The following is an 8,072-nucleotide window of genomic DNA, read 5'->3' on the forward strand; positions in this document are numbered from 1 at the left end:
ATGTAGAGAGGCAATATATATGCGTGTAGAACTCTTGTGTGAAAACTGGTGCAATATCTTTCTGATGCAATCGTTATTCTGTAGATATTACATTGTTACATGCAGCTTGGAAAAGGTTTTATTTGTGTTTCTTTGTACAAAATGTTATAATTTAGAATTATGAAACTTCTATGAAGATTCTCTTCCTTGTCTAGTTATATATGATATGGAAGAAATACAGTGACTTTTGGGACATGTAAAATATTTGACATGGGCTTGCTTTAGCTTAAACCACTGAAGCTTAGTTACTTGCCAATTGGTCTTATGATGGATAATATGTATAAGTACATTTAAGGTCACACAATACATATTTTTCCTAGCCCCAGGTTTCAGGTCTAGCTACACTAAGCTTCCTTTCTGTATATGGAGTAAAAAAATTATGGTTACATTCTATTTGGAAGGTGTTTTAGAGCATTACAAGAATGTAACTTCTGCTAAAGTATTATATAAAAGTGACAATGAATTGTATAAAGTCAGAAAAAATAAGTTTATGTAGTTGATGACTACAATGGTAACTGTTGTAGTTAACATGGCAATAACATATCTATGTGTGTATTATTAGGTTCTACAATATGTTCTTGCCTATTGGGGAAAAAACATCATGGTCAACTTTAAGCTTTGTTATGTTCACATTGCAAACTGCTTTTCGAATATTATACAGAAAATATATGCATATCTTGCAACTTGAAAGGCTGGCGTTAGTATTAAGGTATTTTTTCTTTTGGAGAAACTGAGAAATAAAAGCTATGGTGAAATAATTTGTTTTGTTTTGGAGTTCAAGCATGATTGTTTTTTTTATGACATGAAACATACAATGCTTTGAATTCTAATGCCTTAGGGCATTTTCCCAATAGGATCAGAATCCAGACAAATAGATTCACTTTGATCTGGCTTTGATAGCTGATGTGTTACCCTGAAGGGCGGTTATAATGGCTATATTGATACAGATACAGAAGCTGGTGTGTTATGCTGAAGGGTGGTTATACTGGCTATACAGATACAGAAGCTGTGTGTTACGCTGAAGGGTGGTTATACCGGCTATACAGATACAGATACAGGTCAGATCCATATTGACATTCTATTCTAATGGGAAAAGGGCCTTAATATATTTCATGCTCCAGACACCAAGGCGTTCAGATGGTCTCCAACTGCCCAGAGAAACTTCTTCAGGTCAGAGTTCAGGAGGGTGGAGCTTAGCTCCTCCAGGGGTAGGGAGGTGGGGAGGGTGTGGTGACCAATCTGTGGAGACAAGGGATCAAAATTTGATTCAAATATGATTTTGTATAAATGACACGTACACTAAATGCATACAATTGAATACTGTAAATCACTTTGCAGTTACTGTAGCAAATGTTCACACAGTAGCAAAAGTTCATGGTCTGAGAAAAATGGACATGTATGTGGAACTATATAGGAACGATGATGATAAATTCACAGTACAGTCGTGACCGTGAAATGCAGCGAATATAAAAGTAACCCCCCAAAAAATACTGTATACACGCACACAAATTGACAATTTACATACATACAAACACACAGAAAAACACACATTCACAAACACACAAGAAGTGCTACATGTATGTGAAAGTATATCTAACCTTCAAGCTCTGTGAAACATGGATGTCAGCCTGGTAGGACTCCCTGTACTGTCCGGCACTGAAGGTCCTCCAGGTGACACAGACACAGGACTCCGACACACGGGTCATACTCATACCTGAAAAATAAGAAATACTCAAAAGACCCATCCTGTATGTCTATCACAAATAGCTGGTCAACCAGTTGCCAGGAACCCATGACTTCTTTGTCACCTGTTTGCTAGCCTAACCTCTCAACCATTCTAACTATGCCCCATATATGTCCCAGGTTCGAGTCCTGACATGCCACCGATCTTGCGCCCTTGACACGACTTTCCCTACTTACCTCAAGTGAAAATGAGTGTTGTCTGTCCTGTATTTGTTTCTATGTGCGGGGCACAACACCAGCAACAGCTGCCTGTGTCCCATGTGTATTGTACTGTTACAATTTCAATAAATCAAAATCAGAGGCATTGCCAAAATAAATGTAACTGCTGCATACCTGCCAAGCTGTAAGCCTTCTTGAGTTCCTCAGCTCTCCTCTGTTTGATGTAGTCAGCCGCCCTCCTCATGGCAGCTCTGTCAGCCTCAGTCTTCACTTTGAACCTCTGCAACTTCTTATTGTCAAGGCTCCCAAATACCTAGTAGAAAAATAAAGGCAATTTACAATAGTCCAATCCCAACCACCTCAAAACATAGATACTGTACAGGGCTCTTGTCAAAATTTTTTTCCGCTAGCCCAGGTTCAGGGAAAGTTCGGGGACCCAATTTTGGATTTCCAAGCCATTAAAATGCAATTTCCCACCTTTTGAGAGGTAAATCATGGGGATAAAAGTGGTTCTTGGTGGTCCTTTGAATGTTTTTTTTTTTTTTATAATTGTACCTAAGATTTTTGTCAACTTTGTTGATGGATTGGTTTGAAAATTTTTCCACCACATGTCACAAAGTTCCTGCAATTGACGAAAAAAAACGGGTGCTGGCTAGAGCCCTGTATAGATACTGTATGCAAAAAAAAAACATAAATTAAAAGACTATTATCTTTCCCACCTGTTTTGGTCCACTGCAAAGTCTCTGTTTCAGTTGTCTTTTCTTCTCTTGCAAATTTTGTATCATGGTCTCCATTTCATTAGCTCTGGCATCCTCACCACTCGACCTCTGACCTGCTGAGTCCTGCGTCTGACCTTGACCTCCGCCCTGATGACCTTGAGGGTAGTCGTTGCCATAGTAACTGGTGAGTTTGGTTGCCTTGGCATCCAACTGTTGGAGAAACTCCTGCACTCCTGTTGGCATATTCATGGGAAAGAATGAATGGACGATGAAATTATGAATTAAAAATATTTCTAAGCATGTCAAAAATATATTTTTTTGCAACAGTATTCAACAACAACAACAACAGTATTCTATAATTTACTATATTGTATATTATGAATAGGAAAAAGCAGTTATTAACGATTCTATTATAAAAGCATTTGGTATTTTCAAGGTAGGTACAAGAGAAGACTACTAGCAGGTACGAGCGAGATTCGGTACTAAAAATTAAAATTATATTTTTGTTGTTAACCTAGCCCCCCTCCCCCCAATCGTAAACAACTGTTTATGAACAGCAGACTAGAATTTTACCTCCTTTTTCTGGCCTCATAGTTCACAAAATCCCTTCCCAACAACTTGTTCAAAACCTGTGCGGAGTGTAGTCGCTCTTTTTCAAGCAAATTCCGTATAACTTCCGGAAAAATCTCTCCCCCGATTTTTCTGTTTTCAGACTTGGCGCCTTAAAAATTTCCCAGCATTCAAAAGTTTCAAGGATGTCACACTCAAATATAGGGGACTTAAAATTGCACTACGCACAAAAAACGAATGAATTTCTTCTAAAATGTCATTTCTACTATAAACTTTTATTATAAATTTCATATAGTAATGTACTTGTAATGTTATTATGTAATAAATTTCATGAAATAGAATTTTGAAATTCTAGAAACATTTTGAACCCCTGTTTTAGATTGGTATATGCCAAGATGGCTTCTCCTCTCGTACAGTACGTGGTCGTAAGAGCGGATCTTCTTCGGGCGTTGAAATGGCCGACCGGAGCGGTCATAGCGCAAGCTTGTCATGCCTGCACTGCAGTGTTACACGTCTACAGAGACGACACCAACACACGGGACTATCTGGCCGGTTTAGACAGTATGCACAAGGTGGTGTTGGAGGTACGTAAAGGGGGAGGGGGGCAGCCATAGCCTGTCATGCCTGTACGGCCGTCTTACACGTCTACAGGGATGACAACAACACACGGGACTATCTGGCCGGTTTAGACAGTATGCACAAGGTGGTTTTGGAGGTATGTAAAAGGGGGAGGGGGGCAGTAATGTACTAGTATTTCTGGCCTGTCACTACACGTCTACAGGGCCTGTCATGCCTTTACGGCCGTCTTACACGTCCACAGGGACGACAGCAACACACGGGAATATCTGGCCGGTTTAGACAGTATGCACAAGGTTGTGTTAGAGGTACGTTTAAAGGGGGAGGGGCGCAGTAATATCTGCTAGTATTCCTGACCTGTCAAGCCTGTATTACAGGTCTACTGGGCCTGTCATGACTGTACCGCAATGTTACACGTCCACAGGGACGACACCAACAAACGGGAATATCTGGCCGGTTTAGACAGTATGCACAAAGTTGTGCTAGAGGGGAGGGGCAGTGCAGTCAGTCAAAATGAAGACCTCAACAACAGCTCATTTGCGCATACCGGTAGTTGCTATAATACTACAAGATATGATAAATGACAGGAATTTATACTTGTAGCCTGAGCTACTATTGGTGGTTCTGGGAGTGGTTCTCTCGAGCTTATGAAACTGATAGCCTAGGTTCATGTAGTTCGAGCAGCAGGAAAGGAGTTAGAGGTGTAAGCCACAAGCTCTTGGGCGCGAGGTCCAATCAGCCCTAACAGCAAGAGATGGTTTACAAAGTTTCTTACCAGAACTACATTCTCTCTGGAATTGTGTAATTGGCTAACCAGTACTGATCCTGTTTTGTTGTTTTTCCCTCTAGGCTAAAGATGAGGAGAGTTTGTGCATGTTAGCAGAGCAGCTTCAACAGAACAACGTCGATCACAAGCTGTGGATAGAACAACCCAAGAACATTAACCAGTACTGATCCTGTTTTGTTGTTTTTCCCTCTAGGCTAAAGATGAGGAGAGTTTGTGCATGTTAGCAGAGCAGCTTCAACAGAACAACGTCGATCACAAGTTGTGGATAGAACAACCCCAGAACATTAACCAGTACTGATCCTGTTTTGTTGTTTTTCCCTCTAGGCTAAAGATGAGGAGAGTTTGTGCATGTTAGCAGAGCAGCTTCAACAGAACAACGTGGATCACAAGTTGTGGATAGAACAATTAACCAGTACTGATCCTGTTTTGTTGTTTTTCCCTCTAGGCTAAAGATGAGGAGAGTTTGTGTATGTTAGCTGAGCAGCTTCAGCAGAACAACGTCGATCACAAGCTGTGGATAGAACAATTAACCAGTACTGATCCTGTTTTGTTTTTGTTTTCCTTCTAGGCTAAAGATGAGGAGAGTTTGTGCATGTTAGCTGAGCAGCTTCAACAGAACAACGTGGATCACAAGTTGTGGATAGAACAGCCGGAGAACATTAACCAGTACTGATCCTGTTTTGTTGTTTTTCCCTCTAGGCTAAAGATGAGGAGAGTTTGTGCATGTTAGCTGAGCAGCTTCAACAGAACAACGTCGATCACAAGCTGTGGATAGAACAACCCCAGAACATTAACCAGTACTGATCCTGTGTTGTTGTTGTTGTTCATTCGCTTCTGAAGCCTGGTACAGGCTAGACTAACTCTCCCGGCATGTTATCTCTCTATTATATCTCAATATTTTTTTTCTTACAGGCCAAAGATGAGGGGAGTTTGTGCATGTTAGCTGAGCAGCTTCAACAGAACAACGTCGATCACAAGCTGTGGATAGAACAATTAACCAGTACTGATCCTGTTTTGTTGTTTTTCCTTCCAGTCCAAAGATGAGGAGAGTTTGTGCATGTTAGCTGAGCAGCTTCAACAGAACAACGTGGACCACAAGTTGTGGATAGAACAACCCCAGAACATTAACCAGTACTGATCCTGTGTTGTTGTTTTTGTTTTCCTTCTAGGCCAAAGATGGGGAGAGTTTGTGCATGTTAGCTGAGCAGCTTCAACAGAACAACGTGGACCACAAGCTGTGGATAGAACAATTAACCAGTACTGATCCTGTGTTGTTGTTTTTGTTTTCCCTCTAGGCTAAAGATGAGGAGAGTCTGTGCATGTTAGCTGAGCAGCTTCAACAGAACAACGTCGATCACAAGTTGTGGATAGAACAGCCGGAGAACGTAGCGACGTGTCTGGCCGTCAAACCTTACCCCAAGTCTGAGGTCCAGAAACACTTCAAGAACTTCAAGCTCTTCAAATGACAGAATAAATATTTAGAGAACTTCAAGAACTCTTCAAACAATGGAACTGTTAACTTCAAACTCTTCAAATGACAGAAGAAAAACTTCAAATTAATTAAGTTCAAGAACTTCAAATGATAGAAGGAAACTTGAAGAACCTTAAACTTCCATCTTCGAATTATGCAAGAAATAGTTCAAGAACTTCAAACTTAAAAACAATTTTTTTTACAGTTATTACTGAATAACAACTTCCGTATCAACAGTTTAAGTTTGTTAGTGTCTTTTTATTCCGTTTCAGGTAATGTTTTTCATCCTACTAGGACTGAATAAGACAGACGTTTATCCACAATCTTTTATCAGTGACTGAAAATGGCTCTTCAGAAAATTTATTCTGTTATATCTGTAACATCATCACTCTAGTCACAGTTTGGGTTGGGGGAATCAAAAGTTCTCTCAAAAAAAAGCTTTGGCACACATGTATACATGAAAACAATTTAATCTCTGAAAAAATAGTGCTATTCATCAGTATTGTTATAAAAAGTATACATTGTCAAGACGATCTGACAGAACTTTTAGTAAATACAAGTGAACATTAATTTTGTTAGTGTGAAATGAGGCTACAAACTAAGCCTTCTATTCTAATGATATATAATTCACGGTGAACTGAGCTATAATCTACAAATATTAAATGCCCATACATATGGTTTAAATAGTGAATTTAAGGACATACTAACAATACAATACGAGTTATATTAATAACTTATAAGACCAACTCAGACAAAGAAGTCATCAAAGCATGTTCCAACACATTCTCTGATGGGTTGTAGCCTGGTTACCAAACCTATTATAGCTCCAGAGTCTTACAGATATTTGTGGAGAGGCTGTAGGACTCTGGAGCTACAATAGGTTTGGTAACCAGGCTAGATGGGTTGCGAACTACCAAAACTATTCTCCACTTGGTCCCTCTGGGTTTGCTGCATCCTGTGTGTCAGCTTGGCTGGTGTTCAGATATGGTAGGTACATCCGAGCCACGGCGTTTGTACAATTGTACACACACTGCCGCCCAAAAGGCAGTTCGGATAACTCTCTCCAAACACCTTTAGGCCTGTCATACACGAAAACCTGTTGAAGTAGCCTTTGCTCGTCATCTGGATTCGGGTAATCTTCATATGAATACTCCACCATTGCATGCAGCGTGTTTTGGAGTACAAAGAAAGCCACATCTTCAATGTCTGGATTAGTCTCCTGATTCAGGTCCTGAAACCTTAGGACTGGATGTTCAAGTTCAGACCAGCTGTCTGCTTGTGTGTCGTACACCAACACCCTGTAGGTGCCAGGATCCATCCAAAAGATCTCTGTTCCCATGGCAACTGCCATGATACCGAAGTCTAGTTCCACTTCAGGGCCGTAGACTGACAGGGCTTTCTTGGACCACCGGTCTTCCCTTGGGTTGTACCAATGCATTTCTGCAAGTGTGAAGAGGTAGATGTGCTGATTGCAGGACACTGCAAAACAAATGGAGGCAAACTCACAATCTTCAGGCGTTGAACAGTTATGCCACTCGTTCGAGTGCTGGTTGTATTTCTTCAATACCACCTCTGGATCTACCACAAGGTAAAAAAGATGTCCATCGATTTCCATAAGGTAGTCATTTGGAACTCCCGGTTCTTCACATCCTTTGGACACGGTAGACTTCTGTTCCCACTTGTTCTCAACATGGTTGTATTTACACAGATAGATGTTGTTTGGATCTGCAGCCAAGGCATAGATCTCATTATCACGAGTAACCACACCCCTGTATGGACATACTGGTTGGTTGTAGTCACACCAGATGTACTTCCCTTCTCCTGGGTTCATCCACAGCATCTTTTTACCACTGTAAATAAAAGGCAAGATACATTCAATGATCAGGACATACAATGTTCAGGGGTCTCCCCAGGAATTTTTAGGGGAGTGGTGCTGTAATTTTTTTGGAGGGCACGTAGTGCCCGACGCCGCGCGAAGCGCGGCTGTGAGGGGGGGGAGAGGTCCGGA

The 8,072-nt window shown here is 40.8% G+C and overlaps 3 protein-coding genes across 3 annotated transcripts in view; 1 reads left to right on the top strand and 2 right to left on the bottom strand.

The window, feature by feature from the left end:
* Positions 1-1,149: 1,149 nt before the first annotated feature.
* On the bottom strand, positions 1,150-3,389 carry LOC109472923 (centromere protein O-like). The gene is made up of 5 exons (XM_019772788.1): positions 3,234-3,389; positions 2,661-2,893; positions 2,116-2,254; positions 1,638-1,753; positions 1,150-1,278 (listed from the first exon to the last, which is right to left on the bottom strand). Exons 1-5 carry the CDS (start codon positions 3,250-3,252, stop codon positions 1,150-1,152), a joined length of 636 nt encoding a protein of 211 aa, XP_019628347.1. The 5' UTR covers positions 3,253-3,389.
* A 236-nt stretch (positions 3,390-3,625) lies between these two features.
* On the top strand, positions 3,626-6,134 carry LOC109473125 (putative peptidyl-tRNA hydrolase PTRHD1). Its single transcript, XM_019773032.1, has 2 exons — positions 3,626-3,814; positions 5,889-6,134. The coding sequence occupies exons 1-2, from the start codon at positions 3,626-3,628 to the stop codon at positions 6,057-6,059; spliced, it is 360 nt and encodes a 119-aa protein (XP_019628591.1). The 3' UTR covers positions 6,060-6,134.
* Positions 6,135-6,983: 849 nt separating this feature from the next.
* LOC109472924 (kelch repeat and BTB domain-containing protein 2-like) overlaps positions 6,984-8,072 on the bottom strand; it is a 4,630-nt gene continuing 3,541 nt past the window's right edge. Inside the window, exon 5 of the mRNA XM_019772789.1 lies at positions 6,984-7,914. Within this exon, the coding sequence (XP_019628348.1) occupies positions 6,984-7,914 (931 nt within the window). The remainder of the gene's footprint in view (positions 7,915-8,072) is intronic.

Source organism: Branchiostoma belcheri, unplaced genomic scaffold (assembly GCF_001625305.1).
Source record: "Branchiostoma belcheri isolate BF01 breed outbred unplaced genomic scaffold, Haploidv18h27 scaffold29, whole genome shotgun sequence".
Classification (NCBI taxonomy): Eukaryota; Metazoa; Chordata; class Leptocardii; order Amphioxiformes; family Branchiostomatidae; genus Branchiostoma; species Branchiostoma belcheri.

Bases quoted from the DNA above. Each gene is read 5' to 3' on its own strand.
- LOC109472923 (XM_019772788.1), bottom strand. The intron at 1,754-2,115 runs GTATGCAGCAGT...CTTATTTTTCAG, and splicing joins GAAGGCTTACAGCTTGGCAG to GTATGAGTATGACCCGTGTG. The intron at 1,279-1,637 runs GTTAGATATACT...TTGTCTCCACAG, and splicing joins ATGTTTCACAGAGCTTGAAG to ATTGGTCACCACACCCTCCC.
- LOC109473125 (XM_019773032.1), top strand. From the start codon at position 3,626: ATGGCTTCTCCTCTCGTACAGTACGTGGTCGTAAGAGCGGATCTTCTT. The intron at 3,815-5,888 runs GTACGTAAAGGG...TTTTCCCTCTAG, and splicing joins TGCACAAGGTGGTGTTGGAG to GCTAAAGATGAGGAGAGTCT.